This window comes from Lagopus muta, chromosome 12 (genome assembly GCF_023343835.1).
Source record: "Lagopus muta isolate bLagMut1 chromosome 12, bLagMut1 primary, whole genome shotgun sequence".
NCBI lineage: Eukaryota > Metazoa > Chordata > Aves > Galliformes > Phasianidae > Lagopus > Lagopus muta.
In genome coordinates, this window is record NC_064444.1 from 16056874 (window position 1) to 16080402 (window position 23529).

The 23529-nt window shown below is 39.1% G+C and overlaps 1 protein-coding gene across 1 annotated transcript in view; it reads left to right on the top strand.

Annotated features, from left to right (window-relative positions):
• Positions 1-23431, top strand: part of MMP2 (matrix metallopeptidase 2) — a 35160-nt gene extending 11729 nt beyond the window's left edge. The window contains exons 6-13 of the mRNA XM_048958918.1: positions 4915-5088; positions 6889-7062; positions 8185-8340; positions 10030-10183; positions 15403-15539; positions 17358-17517; positions 21036-21145; positions 22398-23431. Of these exons, the coding sequence (XP_048814875.1) occupies positions 4915-5088; positions 6889-7062; positions 8185-8340; positions 10030-10183; positions 15403-15539; positions 17358-17517; positions 21036-21145; positions 22398-22501 (1169 nt within the window). The 3' untranslated portion in view covers positions 22502-23431. The remainder of the gene's footprint in view (positions 1-4914; positions 5089-6888; positions 7063-8184; positions 8341-10029; positions 10184-15402; positions 15540-17357; positions 17518-21035; positions 21146-22397) is intronic.
• Positions 23432-23529: the final 98 nt, after the last annotated feature.

Here is a 23529-nt window from a genome sequence, read left to right on the forward strand (position 1 = left end):
CGTATAACTGGCTGTAGCCTTGATAAATCAATGCCAGAAGAGAAAAGGATAGAGAAAATAAGGAGCTTTTAACCATTAGCTTTGTTCCAGTACTGCAGTTTCCCATATTTATTTTTGCCCTTTGTACATAACCAATTGCTGTAAACTGCTGGGAGCAAGCAGTGTTTCATCATTCCTATTACCTGACACCTGAGCAATGAGCACACAGCACCACTATAAGTGCTGCTGCTATGACAGAGCAAATAACGGCAGTTATGAAAGAGAGCAAAACAGAAAATAATGGAACTTTCGCTGGACTCATGATAATCATGTTTGGAACAACAGCACTAAGTTTATTTTCAGGACTACACACTTCCCAAAAGAAGAGAATATTTCTGTATAAGCAAGCTAACAACTGTCAGAGAAAATCTGTTGCAGAATATGAAGAGTCTTTTAGCATTTATACATGTACAATCAATGGGTGTACAACTGTACAATCAGTAGGTGTACAGAGGTTAGGTTTAGTAAGATTATCATGCTGGAAAGGCAACCAAAATAAACAGAAATGCTCACCAGTGTCGTAGGGTCACAGCAAACTCCACGAGGAGCGATCTCCAAAAGAGATCCTTCCCCACTGGCAGTCAGCTCTTAAATGGGATCTAGGAGAGTTGCAGCCAGGCTCCCTCCCTTCCAGTAGCACAGAGGAATTGCCTTCACCTGTGCTCCTGCAGCTGACTCATGGCTTGCCTCAGGTGGTCAATCAGAGGTTCAGGACGTGATCAACAGATCCCACACAATATGTTAAAGGAAAGTATGCTTTTCTTTCCAAAAACCTAACTGCCCATTCTATACCACATCTAGAGCTGGGATCTATCATGGTGATGACTATTTCTATGGGCATAGCAGATGAAGAAGGAAGAGCTTGAACTTCTACCAGATTTCAGTTAATGACAAGAGATTCTGCAATTACAATTAGCTACATTCCTTGCAGAACTCGCCTCTTCAGTCTAACGTTTACTTCAGTAAATGGCATGTGCACACATGCACAGAACTGCACAATCATTCTTTCTTTTCCTCAAACTTTGCCTTCTCCTTTACTCATTCTCTCCCCACCCTTCCTCAGATCTCCCCTCTCATAGGTTAATCCTTCCAGCTGGAAAAGAGCAGAATTGGGTTTATTTTTTTAAGATAGCTGAAATGCTCAGAGGCTATATGAATTAGGCCTCTATTACAAGAAGCTGGACAAACAGACATCTGCATACCATGACTGATACCTTTGTAAAATGCTGAAACCATACAAGACAGAAAATATGAGCAGTGAAGCACTCTCAGTAGGAGTTGGTTCTGGAATTTGGTCTTCCTGGAAATGCTTGTATCAAGGTTTCTGAAACGGAACAGAACGATTTCAGCCTTTTGTTTCTGATGTAATTGTTTTGCAAGATCCTTGAACAGTTCTGCACAGATGTTTCTTATTAAATTCAGAGCAGCATTGTTCACTCATTATTCCAAGACTCCATTTGCTAAACCCTGTTAATAAATTCAGATAGGGAAGGATTTACATCATACAGCTTGTATTGGAGGCAACATTCCTAGTTGTCAGTGTTCGTTTCTGTCTTTTAATTCACAAAATTCAATTCACCTCAATATGCCACAGTGCTCATTTGGAAACATTTTTCTTAAAGCTGTGGTACTGCACTAGGCCTTTCTAAAGTTCATCTCAGATCTGTACCCTCATTTTGCAGGCTGACTCAGAAATCATTTTTTATGGGAAATGGGAAAGCAGAAAGTTGTCTATGTACTACACAAATTTTATACAGCTGTGTAAAACCTCTCCTTTGCCATATGGGATCAAGGGACGTTGAATCACTCTCCCTACCAAAGTCCACTTACACTACAGGGAGTTAAGGTTCCAAATCTTGGCCCTCCAATACCTAACATTACTGCTATCTGTCTTACTCCAGAGCTTTCCACATCAACAAAAGACACATAAGCTAACCAGCTGGTCGCACGTAAAAGTTCATTTAACCCAGTGGGGTTCTCCCTGCTATGCCATCTTTAATACCAAGATCTTGATTCAAGGCAGCAGGCTGGACAATGTCCTGAATAGGAGAAACAGAAAAAAAATGTGTTTCCTCTGCAAGTCCCACAGGCCAGAAACCTCTCCTTGCAGCAGTCACCACCTCCTGTAGGCTGTCACTGCAGCTTGACTCACAGGTTGGTTACAGCCAGCCTAAATCTGCTGTTGCAACTGTAGAACTTCACAGATTTTGAAACTGCTGAATTTACTATGAAGCAGAACAAGAGACAGGCCCTTTTAAGATCTTACAATCCACTAAGCTCCTTGCTTATTTGTTTTGGGGAAATAGTCCCTTTAATTCTCATTTACATCAAAGCAAAGACTTTTCTAGTAACTGCTGGGGAAGGAATCCTTGAAAACTTAAACCTCTGATATTACCATCACATGATGTTACGTCAAACAAAATGAAAAACTGTCTTTTGACTGTGACTCAGAAGGACTCCATGAAAAGCTGTGCAAGACCGACTTTCTTTATGTTTTCTGCAACTAAGCCATGTTTTAACCTTTTTTTTTTTTAAAAAAAAAAAAAAGCTATTAAAATAGAATTTGCCAGATCCAGATTTGGAAGCAGCCCATGTGGTAAATGAGTCATCTCAAAAACTTAGATTCATTTTGCTTTCCAAATCTATCTTTTAAAAAGGTTTTCTCCAATCAGCACAGACACAGTCCTAGTAAATATGTTTCCTATTTTCTTGCAGAATATTAAAAATACAAACACTTGCAGCTTGCTCTTTTGGGGAGGCACAGTGTGTGCTGCCGTTACATCAGTGAGCACCTTTTGCCTAGAGATAGGAACTCTGTGGCTGCCTCCATGTCAAAGATGCAGAAGGACCTAGAGAAAAGCTTGGCCAGATCTGAAGTTCAGAACACCCGCCCACGTGAGCCAGGCCCGCAAGATCCAAGTCCTCTCTGTACTGGGGTAGGAACTCACGTCAGTAATGTAGTGGTTCATATTCTTGATTCTGTGGCCAATTGCTGATTTAAGTGGAAAAGCAAAATGAATCATTTGTGTCACAATATCCCATCATCAGAGCCCTTCTCAGCTACCCTTCAGCCAGAAAAAAATCTTGGCTTATTATTTATTCCTACTCTAAAAGGTAAAGCTTGCTCATAAACATTGTCTCTTCCCAGCTGTGTATCAGACTAAGCAAAGACATAAACCCTCAAAACCTACACAAAGACACTGGGGCTACAAGAGCTATTTGGTCATCAGAAATGATAGCAGCAAAGTTATAAACAACTTGGTAAGCCTTCCTGCATAACATTTGGGTTTTAGCTTTGGATTTATAGCAGGGGAGGAGGAGAAAGATATCCTCCTGGTGATCTTAAAAAGGCCAAATCATGCATTCTTTACACTGGGAATTCACAAAGTTCATAGAATCATAGAATGGCTTGGGGTGAAAGGGACCTCAAGGATCATCAAGCTCCAACCCCCTGCCACCAACCTCCACATCTGATACTAAACCAGGCTGCCCAGGGCCTCATCTATCCTGGCCTTGAACACCTTCAGGGACGGGGCATCCACAACTCTCTGTGCAGCTGTTCCAGCACCTCACCACTCATAGTAAAGAACTTCCCCCAGTAGCCAATCTAAATCTTCCCTCCTTGAACTTAAAACCATTTCCCCTTGTCCTGCTATTATCTACCCCTGTAAAGAGTTGATTCCTCTCCTGTTTCTAGGCTTCCTTTAGATACTGGAAGGATGCAATAAATTCACCCAGCAGCATTCTCTTCTTCAGGCTGAACAAGCCCAACTCCCTCAGTCTGTCTTCATAGTTTCATTCTGACGTGCTGTGCTTAAATCTCAAGGAGAAATAGTATGTGGCAGCTTGGAGGATGTTTCTGTCTCAGTTTGGTGCAAGTCTGGCCTAGCCTTTTGCCCTGAGGTTTCCTCCGACCAGCACAGGGCATTCACATGGACAATTGTACCACTGAGGATTCCTGCCCATAGAGTGGCTCAGAGAAAAGACAGGCAGATTCAAATCTTTTGAACGCTCTGAACCATCTATATTTTCATGCAATTCAGCTTGGATGCAATTCCAGAAATTTCACTCCAATCCTAGAACAGGTCCCAGGACTCTTGACTCAGTTTAACCTACTCCATCTATGTGAGAGACTTGCAGTTCTCACAGATGAGCCATGGGACCTGTTTGTGTATGTGCACAGACAACAATCAGCCCCTAGAAGATCAGCTTGGGAGCACTAACAAAGCAAAAGGCAGGAGGATCTCCCAGTGTTCAGCTTTGTTAGAGGAATCTTGCTTGTCTAGGGAGTGCTTGAGCACAGCTGTGTGGATGCTTGGAAATGAGAAGCAAAGCCTAAGGGAAATGCCTCCAGGATATAACATCTAACTAACTCTACCACAAGCTAGCATCTTAAAGAAGCATGAAACTCAAACAAAGAGCTATTAGGAAAACTGTCCAAGGCTCTAGAGAACATTTTTGATGAAAGGTAAACTAATTAGCAAAGCACTAAGGAACATGGATGATTTTATCAGAATGGTTTTCAGAAACCCTGATTTAAAGAAGATATATTAAATGTTTTATGTAATGGGACAGGCTACAGAGGATTCATACAATCCATACTGCATTCCAACAGCTTAGTAGAGTTCTCTTCCTTCCCAGTTAATTTGTAGTTATTCCTTTCTGCTCTTCATTTCCCTCCTAGTGATACACTATACCACATCCATCTCTCTTATCAAAATATTTTGGGTGTAAAATAGAGGCTTTAAGTGAACAGTGCACACAGTGTGTACCTAATCACTGTCAAGACCTCAAACATCACCACTGGCACATCATGATTTCTCACGGATTCTGAGCACTGTGTTTTAATATTTTCCTCTTCTGGTTTCCCAACAGCACTTTTTACAATGGGTGGCAATGGTGACGGACAGCCATGCAAGTTTCCCTTTAAATTTCAAGGCCAGTCCTACGACCAGTGTACAACAGAAGGCAGGACAGATGGATACCGATGGTGTGGAACCACTGAAGACTATGATAGAGATAAGAAATATGGATTCTGCCCAGAAACTGGTATGAGGAACACTGTTTGCATAACAGTGTAATTTGTCATTGTTTTAAATAACAAAAATACTTTTTACACCTTTACCAGAGCATATAGAAGTCAGTGAGCCAGGTACAACTTCAGTATTGGTGGCTATGAGCAATCTGTGTAAAAGATACTGAATGTGGCATGCAGTACTACACTACATCTATCCAAGATACACAAAAGTCATCGAACCATAGGACTAAATGTCTACCACTGCATGATAATTATGAGTAGATTACAATTTGTTAATGGCCCTAAAAGAGAAGACTCGTGACAGAATAAAGCATGAGCAATATTTTAACTAGCAACTCTCAATAAGTAATATTTTAACATTTTCACATGGGAAAAAATAAATCCTGTTTAGTATGGTAAACTTGACCTAATGGATCTTTTTAGCAGATCAGGGGAACTGAGGAAAATGTTTCATACAGGAAAATAAATCTCTGCTTTCTTTACAATTTTTTTAATGCATATATATTTTTAACTTGAATTACATGAATTTTATTACACAAAAGAACAAAAAAATAGCTTTTTGTAGCTTGGCATTTTTCAGTTTAAGGATACTGGCTACAGATACAATTATTTAGACTTAATGAGTTAGTAGTTGTGGTTCTAAAATCTCAGCCTTTTGCTGGAGGCAAGGTGAAGCTATGCTCATGCACAACGGGCCATAAGCCTCTGTGCACAGCTGGCACAACCACCAGCTGAGAGCACACGGGTGTACCCTGCTTTTCCAGTCTTGTGAAAATGCCCTATCATTTGAAATAGGGATTTGTATCAGTGTTTGGTTTCCTGATACTTCTGATATTCAGGAGTAACCTTTCAATTTTACCTTACAAATGATTTAAAAAGGAAAAAAATAAAATTTAAATTGAAGAAAGGATCAAATTCTTTGTAACATGCTACATAGTTGAGAAGATGAAAATCTGAAGCATAGGTCAACAGGCAAAAGAAGCGATAGAATTCACAGCTCAACAAGAAACTAGAATCTATATATCAAAACTCCTGGATAAAGAGTCTCTATTACTGAAGCAATGAAATACATGTTGTTTAAACTTTTTTTTTTCTTTTTCTTTCTTTTTTTTTAATTTATTATACATTACCATATATTTTGGAGCTCTGAAAAGATTTAGGGGAAATTTTTTGCAAGTTTCTGCATCAGTATTGTAAAAAAAACCAAATGTTCAATTAGAGAAAGTTTGAAACCATAGGTTTTCAGAATGCGTCTTGCTGTCAACATAAAGCAATTCCTCCATCTATTAGATATGACCTTTTGACTTCTCCACTGGACCTTTTTTCTATGAAAGCTTATATTTCAGTGGGACAACTAACAACCACTTGATGCTCAGGGGCCTTCAAGTTTTCTGACACTAAGCCTACTGCGAATCTTCCTGAGCTACATTAAGACATCAACTGGAAATTATCAACAGCATTATCAAAAGGACAACATAAAGATATTTGCTATGCAATCTTCCTCCTCGAAACACTGCTACCCATTTCCTTCTCAAAGCTGTACATATCAGGCACTTCTTGGCCAGCACTTCTCCTTCCCACCAAAACAAATGACAAGTTCATAGCAATGGCAATAGCTAGACATTTCCCTCTTTTCTGTGTTAGAGGGTTTTCTTCTTAAATAATGCTTTTAATCTTACTCTTGACATTGTTAAGAGTATTTCAGATTTTCTGCTCACTTTGCCTTTTAATGTTTAGCTTCAGAAAAGAGACATCAGATTAAGCTTACAAATGGGATTCCCTTCTCACTATTTCTCTACCATTTTTCACAGCCATGTCAACAGTTGGTGGAAATTCAGAAGGAGCTCCCTGTGTATTCCCCTTCATCTTCCTTGGGAACAAATACGACTCCTGTACAAGTGCAGGTCGCAATGATGGCAAGCTGTGGTGTGCTTCTACCAGCAGCTATGATGATGACCGCAAGTGGGGCTTTTGTCCAGATCAAGGTAACACAGAGCCATACAATGGTATCAACATTCTGAGCTGGAGACACTGTGAAGATTTCATTTTCATCCATCATTCCTGTCTGTTTGACTACTTCCTCCCCACCCAATATCTGAGCAAAACCTTTACTTTGGAATCTGAGAAAAATCTTAAGAAGTTCCAGAGTTGGTCGGCCTGAAACAGATTTTTTAAAATTGTGATGAGAACGTATATGTCTAAAATACAGTAACAAAAACATTATAAAAAACAAAACTCAAGTTTTTATTCCATTACCAAATTTTCCCTCAAATTTAATATCCACATGGACTGTAGTATAGCTCATTATATAGTATTTCTCTCATTATACAGGAATGAGACTCCAATGCCAGTCAAATCAGGAACAAACACTAAATGTAAAAAATGAATCCATTTGGAACAGATATTGCCAGAGATGAAAGGGAAAAAAAAAAAGAGTACTGGGAATTGGAGAGCTCTGCTAAGTTTATATAGTGAATACAAGTATTGAAAGTTAATTGTGTTAATCCTTGCCCTTCTTCGTAACACTGATAAAATTAAATGATATAAACAGTATTTTACACATCTACAAACAAGTGCTAGATTCAAGTTTTTTATCATTTTCCTTTTTTCTTTTAGAAGGAAAACAAATGCCACATTTTGGAGACTGTTTGGACATAACTGACAAAAAAAATGTTCCAATGGCAAAAGATTTTTTAAAACTTAGTCTTTGGTACAACAGGGCTGATTCAGGCTTCGTTTAGACACATGACCTGTTCGAGACTTTCATGATTTGGGATTTAGATTGCAAGTTTAATTCTTCTGTGCTTAAAAAGTACGATTTTATTTATTACACTTTCTCGTTTCAAGGAGTTATTAAGATTGACTGTGTTCAAAGATACATGCAAAACTCCAGCAACATCAGCTGTAGAAGAGGTTTTAGACTCTCCTGAAATACCATTCTGGATCTATGTATGACATGCATATTTGGAGGCTGTAAATGCTAACTATTTTGGTTAGGATTGGGAGACTTTTGACAAATGGCGAGGAAAACAAAACAGAGACTAACCTGCTTGGTGCCTTTTTATTTAGATACAAGGCAGCTGATACTAACTTGCTGTGTTATCCAGGATACAGTCTCTTCTTGGTTGCTGCGCATGAATTTGGCCACGCTATGGGATTAGAGCACTCGGAGGACCCCGGAGCTCTGATGGCACCAATCTACACCTACACCAAGAACTTCCGACTTTCTCAGGATGACATTAAGGGGATCCAGGAGCTATATGGTAAGTTGTCCCTCATCAGCAGAATTCATCAGGAATGTATGGAGCACAGGTTGAGTTTTGGGTCTCAGAACTCGCAGTAGATGACAATGCACAATACCACAAATGCCAGAAACTTCCTCTGTTTCTTTCCCTGGTTGCTCCATATTACTACCAGGGGTCTTACTTTAAACAAATATCACAATTTAAGGATGAGGAGTCATTAAATTTATTGCAATAACAAGAGTCTCCAAACCCCCCTGACAAATGGCTTTCCAGGACAATGAAATGCTGTGTTTTCCTCTATCTTGAAATATCTGATGTGGGTGTTTTTGTCTACACAACCCTGATCTTCCTGGCTCACAACCCTTCCCCACAAGGGCAAGAGTTTGTTTCCTGTCCCAGCTGGAAAAGAGTTCACGTTGACTTCCCGCTACTCAAGTTATGTAGTCACAATAACATTTGCAGATAATGTGTGGGAGATTACAGCTGTGTGTAAACAAATTTGGAAGGCTCACAGATAAGTACTTTTATGCTGGTATATCTTTAAAATTCATTACTTTTCTCACAGACACTTAGTAAAATGCATAGAAATAATTATGATTGAAGGCCCTTCTTTTATCCATCTTCCTCCCTGTGGAGGCAAAAATATCCTACAGTCAATTAAACAGTCTAGAAAAATGCATTTCATTTCTCTTTCTGCACTTCATGCTTTTCTACCAGGATACCTTCCTATGACTACATGGCATAGCACTCAGGACCTCAGAAATTATTATAAGGATACATCAAAATGATTTCCACATGAGACCTTCTTTGCCAAAAAACAGATTTAACTCTTTTCTTGTTTTGTTCTTAGTTGCTTTAATTAACACTGAGAATTGAGACGTGGGCAAGGTTAAGTGAATTTTCTGAACTCACCCAGCATGTCATTGATAGAGCTCAGAATTTTACCCAGTGCTCTCCAGTTACATCAAAAGCCAAGACAAAACTATGATGGTTCTTTTAATAACACTTTGAAATAATACTTAGACAAACTGCATTCTATATAAAATAACTGTTTGGAAAAAAAATAATTCTTCCATTACTGTTACCTCAAATCAGCCACTTGCACATTAGTGTTTAACAAAGTTGATCAGTCTGATGTCTAGGGTAAGCCTCATAACAACAAAAAGTAAAGAACAAACCAGGCAGCAAAGAGCATGTTCTGAAAAGCACGTTTTCCTTAGTGTTAAAGACACAGGGACCATACACAAATTACTCAAAATTCATCTTTATAATCTGCAAAATATTAGCACTTGTAAAAAGAAGAAAAATCCATTTTGATGCCTCTCTCAGCTGAGTTGCAGAGAATTCTGAATAGAAGGACTTGAAGGTGCATTTCTCTTCATTCTACAAGTCACTATAATAAAAAATGTAATGTTAACATTCAAACTCATAGTCAACCCTGGATCTTTCACTTAAACAGACAGACAAACAGCTAGGTGCAGTGTCTCAAATGGCATCACAGCACATTCAGGCAGGACTGGAAGCTAAGGCCTTCTCACCTGGACACAGCCACCCTTCTTTATAAGACTTCATTAGACTTTTTTGCTCTTCAAAATCTTTCTCAAAGCTATTCCCTTGTATTCATTATGATCATTCATGACCTCTGTTACGGATGCAGCACTGCATTACATAGTAGAACACCCAGCATCCCTCTGTTCACTCTTGCAGAAGTATCACCTGATGTGGAACCCGGACCAGGGCCAGGACCAGGGCCAGGACCACGTCCCACCCTTGGACCTGTCACTCCAGAGCTCTGCAAGCACGACATTGTATTTGATGGAGTTGCACAAATTAGAGGAGAAATATTTTTCTTTAAAGACAGGTAAGTGAGATAAATTGCTTACTGATGGCATCTGAAGTATCAGAGTTCACCAGAGTCTAGGAAGTTGTAATTAAGTACAAATTTATTTCTTCTGTATGCTCAGAGATAGCAACATGTCCTCATCAACTCCTAGGAGAAAGAAATGGCACATTCTCTTGTTATGATTAGATAATGCAGCCTCCTGTACACTGCTGGCTCACTGTCAGACCAGTGTTCACCAGGACCTTGCCTCACCAGTAAGTAGTGGTGCTTGGGGCTGTTACACCTTGCAGTGTGCAGGACTTCCCAGCCCATTGTGTAACTGCATGAGGACCTGTCAGCCTGCTTCTGCTGCTTGTTGAGGTTCCCCTGGATGACAGCTCCAGGTAGCCCTCTCAGTTTTCTACCACCAGCACGCTTTCTGAGGACACGCTGTCCCTTCATCTAGGCCATTAACAAAGATGCTGAACAGTGCTAGATCCAGTACTGTCCCTTGAGGTACACCCGCAGCGACTGACCTCCAAACAGACATCATACCACTGATCACAGCCTCCAGGGCCTGCTCTTCAGCCAGTCTTCAGTCCACCTCACTGACTGCTTACCTAGTTCATGCTTCACCAGCTTCTTTATGAGAATCTTAATAGAGACAGTGCCAAAAACCTTTATGGAGTCCCTTCCCCTCATTCACCATGCCAGTCATTTCATCACAGAAGGTTGGTCCATGCTGACTACTCCCAGTCACCTTCATGTCCAAAAGGTTGTTTGTAATTACAGCCAAATGAGGTAGCTCACATGAGCAATCATTTTGAAATAAATTCATCTTCTCTTAGAGCTACTCTCAAAGAACTTTGAGATTCTGGAACTTTCAACCTCAATTGTTTTAATGATTTTTAAATGATTTTTAACTTATGGCTTCTGTCTGCACTGGGAATATTCATGCCAAGATGTTATGACAGCTGGGGTGGTACTAGTCATAACCAAAACCTGAGCAAAATGCAAGTTACCTCAAGAAAAAAAGATCCTGTTCTTATGGTATCTTCAGCCCAATTTTACAGACTGGAGAGCTAAAATTAATCTTCGTGTCTCTGCAGGCTTCTACAGAGTTGCAACCAGGTCAAAAGTTTCAAGGAGCTGGGAAACATATCCCAGCTTCTAAATGTTTACACAATATCTGACCCCCCTCCCACATCTTAAGAGATTTACCATTCTGTAATGTTAATCACAAAATTAGCAATGGAAGAGATGCATTATGCAGTCTATTACCTGCCAAAAAAGGATTCACTCCCTATAAAACATTTCTGAATGTTTCTACAAGGATAGTAACTCAGCACTGGAAATCCCATTACTTTCAGCTGAGTACAGTTGTGGAGGCACTATCCTTCCTTATTTCATTCCACATAATCTGCACTCCAGAGAAAAGATTCAAATCTGATTCCGGGAACATTTCCAATCTGAACACGTCTCAACAGAAGTACTCTATCCAGAACTGGTGACAATAATCTGCAATGCCTCCTCTCTCACAGAGACAATGTTTAAGCAAAACTTGAGTGTAGGCATTACAATGGTCTGGTCTAAAGAGGGTCTGTTTTTCTCCCATGTGCACATAGACACAGTTATGGAAATCTGCCAGCAAAACTGTCCTTGGACGGTTTAGTCCAAAGTCATTAAATAATAGTGTTATGTGGCACACAGCTGCCATAATTACACATCAAAGACACTGATGATTAGAACAGGCTCCATGAGTGCAAAGGCTCCACAGCAGAAGACACAAGAGGCCTTTTTGGTCCAAAAGAACAAATTCCTGATATGTGGCAGGAAAACGAGGCAGCTGCACAGCTGCAGCTTCCACTGCCTTTGCCAGGCCCTGTATTACCCAGCTGCTCAGCAATGAAGAGCATCTCCTAAAGACTATGAGACTTGGCATCACCGCGCTTGAAATACTCTAAAGCTCTACTTTCCCTTCCGTAAATCAATGCCTGGTTGATTCATTCATCCTCAGTTGCTGAGAACATTCTTCCAAAGCAACCAAAGATCTAGGACCGTGTATTTTCAGTGTGTATGCTCAAATCAAACATCATTTCCTTGCATATATAAACATACAAGTATCTCAGACCAACACACTGAAACTCACATTTTCTTTGCTCCTTGACAGATTGTCAACAAATCAAAAACAACCTTTACTGAATGCTTTCAGTTTCAGCAATGCAGAGGCTGTGATTATGTTATTGTAACTGGGAATTATTAATGTTCCCCATTTGTATTACAACTACTATAAGCAAAAAGGATTTGTTCATTACATCCAGGGGGCTGAGTGCAATACCTTCTGTACTGAGCAGACTCTTGCAGCTGCAGGCTCCTTACAAGCCAGTCATCTGTAATGGCTAGAAATAGCCCCTGCTTGGCCAAGAAATGGTCCCACTCTAACAACAGGCCAGCTTCACAGAAAGCCAGCTTCACAGAAAGCCAGCTCTGGACCCTTCCTCCAGTAAGCTGCAGAGCTGGCCTCAGTACCATAGCCTAACAAGTTTGCCAAAAAAAGTGTTCCCTTCTGTTAGCATACTGAGAGAGCTAAAGTATTCACCTCAGCTCAGTGCTTTCAAAAACAAAAGCACATTCTCAGAGCAGTAATAATCCTTACAAGTTCCACAGCATCCTTTGGCTCACCTGTGGGCTTTGGCTTTCAGCCAGGACCTCCACCTCACTTCTGCTGTTGTGAAGCAGTAACCACACAAGGATTGATTCAGCAAAGAACAATTTTAAATCAATTTCTAAATCAGCAGAGCAATTCACTACTCTTTGTAATCTGAACAAAATAGAAGCATTTTGCATTCAGATCCAGTTGGTCAAAGAACTATGCAAATACAAGACAGTCTGTTCATCTGCCTCACTCCTGATCTAACATTCAGCAAAAGCAGACAATTGTTTAATTGTTTTGCTCTGGAACAGATTTGCCTGTCAGTCTTACGGCTTTCAAAATATCGGGCAAGCAACATTATGATTCACTTTTGGAATTCAAAAAACAAAATGTCTCTTTTGTCATGCGACTTCTATGATTCCCGAAAATGATCCCAGCTCTCACATAGCCGTAAGGGGCAAGTAGCAAAAAAGGAGATCAGATCAGATGAATTCTCTCAAAAAATAATTTTTCCTTTTCCTTCAAATGGCATCTCAAACCAAATAAACAAATGGGAATACACAGAGAACCACTGAGCCTTTCACTGGGACAGTATTTTCAAAGCAACCAGAATGTTTGACTACAACCCACCAGTTTGGTCCCTCTATATAACTGCATATAATAGTAACAGTACAAGTAATGATGGCAAATATTGTGTTACAGTAGAATGTAAAATATTGAGCATAAAGAAGTGCAAAATGTCTATATATCTAATATTAAAATTTAACATGAATGAATTTAAACATTTCACAATTTTCAAAGAGAAATGAGAAAGCCAAAGAAGTATTTCCACCATTTCCTCAATAAGAGGAGTAGAAATAAAAACACTTCTTACTCAATCCAAAAACAAAAGGAAATACAACTTCGACCAAGTTTCCCTTTCCAAGAGAAAACCTCACCATTCCAACGAGTCCCTCAAAATGTGTGCTTTAAGAAAAGCTCCTGTGTTCAAGTCTCCATTGGCTCTAAAAAGTTTGGAACTCGTGCAGATAGCAATTATTAGTGCTGACTCAGCCATAAATCAGAATTAGACTAAGAATCCTATAACCTGCATTCTTAAAGGAGCTGCTTTTATGAATACAGTGTTGGAAACATTCGTTATGTGGATTTCCATTTTATATCATATTAAATCTAATTTTCTGTCTAAAACAAGATGCACAAAATAAATTTTATCATCACCTTTTACAGTATTTCACATGCACTTTAAAACTGTCCTAAGAGTAATTAACTAAACACCTTGTTTTTCTCCTCTTTTCTGAACAGAAGATTATGATATGCTGATATATTTTTGTATACACTAAAAATACATCTGTGCTTGCAAAATGAGAGTGAGTTGACTTATTACTACATTAATTATTAGTACCATATGTCTGATTTAATTAATATATATTTTTAATGGAGAGAGAACAAAACAATGCACTTTGCCAGCTGCACTGTTCCTCATTTCAAACATTATCTTAATTCAGTACACGGCAACTAATTATACTTGCAGATGCATCTCAAAATGATTTATTTGTCCTAGCTAATACTGTTTGTTCACAGTCAAATGTCTGTTAATAAAAACACAGGAATTTATCACACGAATTTAGGAGTGATTCTCCAAGTTTTGGATTAAAATATATAAATAAATCACTTTCAGCTCTTAGGGTTCTGAAAGGTTTAATTATTCTGGTTAGGAATGGGTAATGATAACTTATTCTCTGCAAAAAAATCGTATGCCAGTAGCACCTTGATCTTTGGCAACAAAATAATAGTGAAAGCTGCTTGACCTGAGAATTTCATAGCGACAGGCTTGGGGCAAGAATGATTCCACAAGCCTGCTGATTCTTCATTTTATGACAGTGGCAAAACTTCTATTTTGCTGAGGAAAAAAGCTGCTTGTTCTGTGGAGGAGGAAATGGCAGTGCCATTTGGAGTACCAAAGGCCCTCAGCATAAAGCTTTGCCATTTGAAGATAATTACAGCTTTTTAAAGTTTAACTCAAACGGTGATCCTACTTACACAGAAAATTTCCAATGAATTATCCTCTGCATTTCTCTAATGAGCATTTTTAGAGCTAGCAGTTTCTTTTACTGCCAAGCTCACTTCCAAGCAGACTGATACACCGCTGTTAAACTTGAACCTCTAGTCACTACAATAGTAATTGCAAGAGCAATCCATGGAACGCCCATCTCTGCTTTTGTCAAATGCTCATCCATCTGCTCCACACACAACAGCAGGAGAGCTCTAATAGTTTAAATGCTCTGTAAATGAGTTTATTTGTATAATCAAAGCAGAGAATACATTTTGTTCTGATGCAAAAAGCAACATGTACTCCAAAGCAATCAGCATAAGCAATGTAGTCTGCAGTCCAGCTTGCAACTTATGCAACTGTTTTAGCAATACATTTCTAAATGATTTGGTTTTGCAGCCACTGCAGGAAAGCAATTATAAGTGTGTGCTGCTGCTAACGTGTGTGCATGTACGTGTATACATGCACATGTGGCCTTTGCCAGAAATGATGAGAAACAGATGTGCTGGTGAATTAGTTCATTGTAAACCTCTTACTATTCTGTGTTCTGCTCAGATTCATGTGGAGGACTGTAAACCCTCGAGGAAAACCCACAGGTCCTCTTCTTGTTGCTACGTTCTGGCCTGATCTACCAGAGAAAATCGATGCTGTCTACGAGTCCCCTCAGGATGAGAAGGCTATATTTTTTGCAGGTACTGCTTTTAGTTTTAAAATATAATTACGCATTTGCATAAATGCTGCATTGAAGTTCAGGTTCCTCTGAGTTGTAACTGGGCCAGGGAACAGTCTGCTGAGAGTAAGCATAGCCAGTGGGTATGGATGGCAGATATCAAATATCCTATGCTGAGGGCATCGCAACAAAAGCTGCATCTGAAAGGCTCCAAACAGCATACAGCCCCCATTACAGCAAAAGGGAGCCAGCAGCACCCAGAAAGAAGCATTCAACAATAAGCAGGTCTAAACCACAGTTACTGCTTCATACACAAAGCCACCCAACAACCATTCCTATGTTTTCTTTCTGTTTCCTCTCACGATAAGCTATTGTCTCTGGGCATGTTGCTTGGGAATATTACATCTTTTGTTCCCATGCTTCTCCTCCTCTTCTCCTTTGCCAAACACTGACTTCTACTCTAGCATCCAAGGATCTGCCTTGGTGGCTCACCAGCAGAGGACAAAGGGGCCGTGCTCACTGCCTGCACCAGAGGAGGAGATCAGGCAGCACTGCAGCACTGCTCTGGCCATCTGGAGTCACACGTATGCTTCAGCTGTACCAGCCAACTTAGCAGAGCTGGGAGGCTCTATGAAAAACTGAGCCAGCAAAAACTAGGCTCCAATATCTACCAAAAACATGACTAAACATCTCCAAACATATAAAAACCACATGGCCCACGCTCCTGTACATTTTCTGTACGGGACGGAAAAGAGTAATGGTAATCTATTCCATATATCTCAGAGGCTATTTCCTTTAGTTTACATGAGAGAAAAAAAAGCTTTAAGATGTTTTATTTCAGCCAAGTCAAAATGCTTTAAAAGTTGGGTATACTACACATAACCCATTACATGTGCATCTCTCTCCCTTTCACTATATTTTCCAGGAAAATAAATATAACTGACCTGCTTTAAATAAGAACTCTTCAGACCGTCAAAGACTGGTTTGAAAGTGGCCTGTAACTTAACTATCTCAAAATGCTTGTGAGTGAGAACCCTCCTTTGCTTCTGAAGTGGCAACTGCTCAGGAGCTCAAGTGCTACACTTCATAGTTTTCTTCTATTAAATGCTTTCCTTCCCACTATCTGTATCACAGAATCCAGTAAATCTCCTTTCATGAACCAGTCTTTCCGTGGCTTTCAGTGAATCTTATTAGGTATTTACTAAGTTACAAATCTATGTAAGGAATGTAGAAATAGACCTCTTCCACCACAACGTATTTGGAGAGAAATTAGAAAGTGTCATATGACAAAAAAGACAACACAAATATGAATTCTGGGCAAAAACATCCTGGTAACAGCTCAATAAAGTTGCTGAAGAAAACAAACCAAGGAGAAAAACTGCTGAAGAAAACAAACAGGATGAGCATGAGTTTCTGCATTTGATCCATGTTGATCCAAGTCTGGTTAACAGTGTGTGATAACACAGATTACCAAATAGTAACTATTTGTTTTACAACACTCAAACTATACTTTTTTTTTCTTTCTTTCTTTTTAAAGAGCTGTACATCTGGCAATCTCTTTGGCTCAGAGCTCAGAAAAATGAAACAGACAAGAAATAGGAAGCAAAAGCACACTGAAATGATACATTTTACTGAGAGGCAAAAACAGAAATTGTGATCTCAGTACATCTGCACTCTAATTTAGTACTCTAATTTACTTTAATTTTTTCTGTCGCAGACAGAAAAATACTACAAAGACTAGTAGTACAGTTAGCACAATGAAAACTGCCATATCCAAGTATAAAAGAAGAAATATTCCTATGTGCCTGATTAAAAGCAGTTTGTTTTTTCCCTTTCTTAGGAAATGAGTACTGGGTTTATACAGCCAGCAACCTGGATAGGGGCTATCCAAAGAAACTCACCAGCCTGGGACTACCCCCCGACGTGCAACGCGTTGACGCAGTCTTCAACTGGGGCAGAAACAAGAAGACATATATTTTCTCTGGAGACAGATACTGGAAGTAAGAGACATGGAAGGGGTGGTATGCTGTTAGACAAAACTATATCTCTAGTGTTGAATGCACATTCAGGTTTGGGAGACAAGAATTAAGCTGATCGTTTTCATCCCTGGCCAACTCAAAATGAGGGCTGCTGGGACAGCACTGACAGTGGAGCTGAGCAAGGGTGGTGAGAGAGGATGCTGACCTGAGAGATATGGCCAAGAGAGAGCTTCCATATGGTAGCAGGAGGTTAGCATGTAATCGAGGTAACAGCTTCCAAGAGGAGATCTGAGTGTCCATATCAGTCTGCCCCCCACTAACAACTTACCCCCTCAAGCCCTGTGTCTGAGCAGTCACTCCAGTCAGTCCCAGCTCTTAAGAGGGGCACAATGTCTCCACAGTCAGTCCAAATCTGGTGGGAGAAAGCTCTGAAAGGACTTCCTAAACACCGGGGTGATCATCAGCCACCTGAAACTAAAAACTGGATTCTTGCACTAAGCCAAAAGGTTTGAAGGCGCTGCATGCGAAAGAAACAACAACCTGTGACTAATAAAACACACTGCAGATGACTGCAGGCCCATTGGCAGTTGATGTACCAGTCACTAATGCATCTGTCTACTAATAGAATTGGCACTGAGGAGATCTGAACAAACCGCAAAAAGTCTGTTAGTACTTTGGGAAAAATCTAGGCTTCTATTTGTTTTGACCATCTTTGCCATCTTTTTCATGTTTCCAGTACATCTCAGGGAAGCTTTGTTGCAAGTAAGACCACAAATATTCACAAAAGTCTTTACATGTGTATTTGGGGTAGGTCTCCTGTTCAAAAGACTGTCCAAGATGCAAAATATGATGTAACTATCAACTAAGCTCTTATGCCATTTTATTATCAAAAGAATTCTTGGATTGCGATGGAGACTAAACACCCTAATCAGTATGGGATCTAATTGTGTTAGTATAACCATCAACAATTTCACCAGAGGCTTCATGTTTTAGGTAAATAAGGCTAGCAAGGGCCTATTTCTAAGGAAGGAAATAAGATGCATGGACTTGCCTAAGGTTATACAGCAACCTGGGTATTGAACTACATTTATCTAAGTATGTAAGTATTTCAGGGCGCCCAGACTGCAGTCGAGCTGGCCAGCAACCTGCTGCAAAAACACACTGTGCAGAAAAGATATCAGACAGAGATGAGGAAAGAAATGTCAGTATCTTAATCACTAGGAAGATGTGGCACAAAAGATCATTTTAAAAAGCAGACACTTTGGCACTTTGAGGAACTGGGTGCTGCCCATCAGAACAGGGTGAGACCAGAACAGAAACACTAACTTCAACATTCACTATCAGAAATCTCTTCCTGAAACAGGACTTCACTCTAGGAATGCAGCCATTAAGCAAAGGGCAGAACGTTGAACCACTCATAAACTGACAACATAGAGAAAAGTTACAAATCAGAAACATTAACCATGAAAAGATTCACAAGATAGGAGTCCTTGCTGAGACACAATCTATATAGAAATATAAAAGAAAGTATAACTGAGTCCATTTTCCATAAACGTTAATTCCATATTATCATCAAATTGGATTACTGTCTTTTTTATAGCCTATTGGCTGGGGATTCCCATAAGTAAATAACATATCATTTCACAACTGCCCATTAATCATAACATTATGACAGAGCACTGGAACAGGTTGCCCAGAGAGGCTGTGGAATCTCTTTCTACAGAGATTCAAAACCTGTCTGGATGTCTACCTGTGCAACCTACTGTAAGGAACTGCTTTAGCAAAGAGACTGGACTCAACGATCTCTTGAGATCCCTTCCAACCCCTGCAATTCCATGCCTCTGGGATTACTTTGAAGATGCTTATCCATTACCTCCAGGAAAAATGAAAACTTAAAAGCTAAAGATCTTACTCACTTTATAATGTTGCAGAGATCATCTTGTGAAATGAATTCAGGCAGTTTTAATACAGTCATTTGCAGTACTTGCAATTCCTAAAAAGAGCTACAGACTATGAGTTAGCAAAACTGCTGGTCTGTATTAAACATTGTTTTGATTAACTGTACTCCAGGGCCCCCAGGTAATTCATCATTCTAGCCACAGACTGTATTCCTCTCACAGTACCTTATCAACTGCAGTCACTGCAAAATGCATAATTTATTAAGAAATAAGAATAACCTGAGATGATCTGTATCTGTTTAAAGATGAAATCAAAATATTTGAGGAAAAAATACATCTAACAGATTCAATAACATTTGAATCTTTTTTATTTTATACAAGGACTCTGCCACAGAATCGAAATAGTGACATACCATAATACTCTCCTTGCTATTATCACGCTTGCTTTAAATGGATTTTCCTCCAGCCTCAAGCTGTTTGAGTGTTATTATAACAATATTATTGAGCAAAGTGAAGTTATGCGAGGCAGAGGAAGAGAAGCTGGCTCAGGTTCCACACCTGAAGTTTTAAAGCTATGTAGCAAGTAACTGGATTTTCTTTAAATATCCAAAGAAAACACAGGAAGTAATTTAAATTAATTACACAAATCATTTTTAACCAAGATGCTGCTCATTTGTAGCAGCGTACCATGGGATACAAACCAAGTACCTCCAGGTGGTAATGAGGGAAAGGTGACCAAAAACAGAAAGATCATACAGACCATACACACTTTCCTCCCTCCAGTGTTAGCCACAGACAACCTCTCTGAAATCTGCTGGGTTTGAAGAGATGCTGCTAGAGTGACTGAGGCTTCGTATGCATTGGAAGCCAAACTACATCCTGTGTCACTGCTCCCTGGGGCAACCCCACCTTTCAAACTCAGCACCGATTCCAAACTTTAAGTCAGAAAAAGGGGGAAGCACCTTCTGCAGAACCCCTGATCATCTGCAGCTGCAGATACATGCAGGCCCACTCACTTCTGCAGGACTTCAGCTACAAGATTTATTGAAGTTGTGTGGATTTGCTTCAGATGAGGTTTTATTTTCAAAGCACAGTGTGAAAACCATTGTGTTTTCAAAGAGATGAATATATTTTTTAACGTGGCTTTTATCTATTGACTGTCACAAAGAGAAAAAGAACTGTGTGAAAATAATAGAGTTTTTAAATGAAAAGTTAAGGAAAGTAATTTGTAATTTAGTAACAATCCATCAATCAAGTGGTGTACAAGCATAAAATTTCAAGTAGGATTGTTTTTAAACCCACATTAAAACCTTCACATGTTGGTTGCTGCTTGAAAAGCCGCCCTCCCTGGAATTTGGCATTTTGAAGCTATGCTTGTGAAAAATGTTTTGCTAAGCAAAGTCTCAGTTCAGTGAGAGCTGCGTTTCCAGAAGAGATTTCACAGGGTGTAACGTTAGTCAGGAGTAAGGACAATGAAATGGAAGCAGTGTTACAATCTCAGTTATCGTTTCCATTGGATTGCTTTGCACAATCACAGGAGGACTCCCTGCAAAATTAAGTTACATTTCTACACTAAGTACAGATATGTCAAATTTCTACATTAAGTACAGATTTGTAATGTATGAATATAATTCACTTCAGGTACAATGAAGAAAAGAAAAAAATGGAGCTTGCATCCCCAAAATTCATTGCGGATTCTTGGAACGGAGTTCCAGATAACCTCGATGCTGTCCTGGGTCTCACTGACAGCGGTAAGCTATCGTCTTATTTAAGTCACTAACTCTTTTATTGGCCTCCTGTGACATTACTGGATACTTCAATTTCTTCTGGTCCATAAATAAGAGCCAAATTGCCATTCAGATTTGCAGGCTTCCAATTCAAACTTCATATTTTTCCACTGAACATCAGTTGATAACTACATCCTACTGATCACAGCTTAAGCTTTTTGAAATGAAACATTTACAGAACACAACTTCCCCTGGAATTTTTTTATCCAAACAAGTAATAATATTTCCCTAATATCTCTTTTAACAAAGCTTATTTAATTTCAATTTAATCAATTTCTATCAGTTACTTCCATTACACTGAATACTGTGCAAATATTAAGAAGGCAAGAAACAGCCTTTAGGAGAATTTTACCCCTATTCTTTCCTTCTATTTTCTTAACAATAGTAACAGCCATAATAAGGCCATATATGACTTGTTAAGGTGCTTTCCATCCATATGCTGTTTTGACCTAGAAACCTCCTACACAAATGTCAAGCTGTTACATAAATGAAGAGCTACCCATAATGGAGTCACTTTGAAAAACTAAAGAAAACCTGCATTTGAATCTGTGACAATTTGACATCAATTTTGGCATGGGGAAAATCAGCTTGCAGGAGAACTCTTTATCTCTTATAGCTTGAGAGAACAAATAAGTGGCTTCTGCCTTCCAGCACCTAAGGCACAGGATGTCTTAATGCCAAAGGCCACGATCAGGCCAGGCCCAGCTGCTTGAAAGTCTCCCAACTTCTTGACTACCCTTCAGGCATGCAGACCCAGCACATTTTCTGCATCATCCTCTGGTGGCACAGACAGAACTAGAGCATGATATTCCCTTGATCACAGACACAAACAGGTGGCATTTTCCTTCCCCCACTTCCCAATCTTCATTTATTTATTTATTTTATCCTATCAATTGCAGCCGAGAGCTGGGCCCAAGGTTCCACATGGCCTCTTATGTTGCTCAGATAAGTGTCAATATCTGGAAGCATCGCAAACCTCACGAGTCCCAACTTGATTACAGTTTCAACATCAATTTTGCCAGCAAATATTTCTGCCTGGGAAGTTCTGGCTCACAGAGTGGTTTTAAAAAAACAAAATACATTTTTAATGTGTGTAAATATTTCAGGAAATAGCTCCTGTAGTTCATTAAGATTTGTGAAATTAAACAAAAAAGCTTTGATCAAAGATTTTGTGCTCTATAGTTGATTGAGTGTATCATTCTGTTTACCTTCACAGGGTACACCTACTTTTTCAAAGACCAGTACTATCTACAAATGGAAGATAAGAGTTTGAAGATTGTTAAAATTGGCAAGATAAGTTCTGACTGGTTGGGTTGCTGAACTGTAGAATATATTAATAACCAAATATTTACTTTCTTGTTATATACCTTATCTGTAATTAGAAATAGATCTGAATGTCAATTACTGGACCAGTCTGGTACTGGCACCAAAACATTAAGTACCAGTACTGTACACATCTGATAATTTAAAAGTGTTTGCCTCCTCAACATACAAAAGATGTTTACGTATGTATTCTGGTACAGTTTTTCAGTTTTTGTGCTAGTCGTAGCAATGCCAGTAACAGAACATGCACGGTTCTTTCTTTCCCTGGTGCTTGAAGAAAGCATTGAAATCATTGGAGACTGGATCAGGCCCCTGTGTTAGATACATCTCAAATAGCCTCAAGTAAGATGTACCAGCAGTGCACTTTGATTTTTTTAATTTTTTTTTTAATACAACTCTTTTATAAATAGATGGTTTGTCTTAATGTTTTTAACCCTCTTGCGAGTTTGATCATTACTTCCATTTATTTACATAATGATACAGAAAGACTGTCAAAGGCACAGGTTGCCTCGGGATTTGATTTGTATTGATGCATGATGGAATCATGGCAAGAAACTGTATTAAAGTATTGTTTTAAAGTACTTTCTATTTTAAAACCTTAGTTCAACTTAGCAATTTGCTTCCTGCACTTTGTTACTACTCTATAACTTGTCTATACAGACAGAATGACTCAGATTTTTTAAGTCAATGCATTATACACAGAAGTCAAGTATTACTGTTTACCTTGTTTTATTTTTCTGTTCTTTATAATATTGAGTTTTTGTTTGGTTAGGCTTTCTGCTTACGCATTGGGAACAGAAGGAGTTCTTTTCACATTTGATGGAATGTTTCTCATTTAAAAAAAAAGTAAAAATAAATTCAGAAAACAACGTCCCAAACATGAAATGCCAATGATACAAATAAAATTAAATTACACTGCCAACACTTCTCATGGCTGTGCTTCCTTGTATCATTTGGAATTAGAAATTCAGTAGTACATTACAGTGAAATAGCTGTCGAGGGATGGGCAATATAGGATATAAATG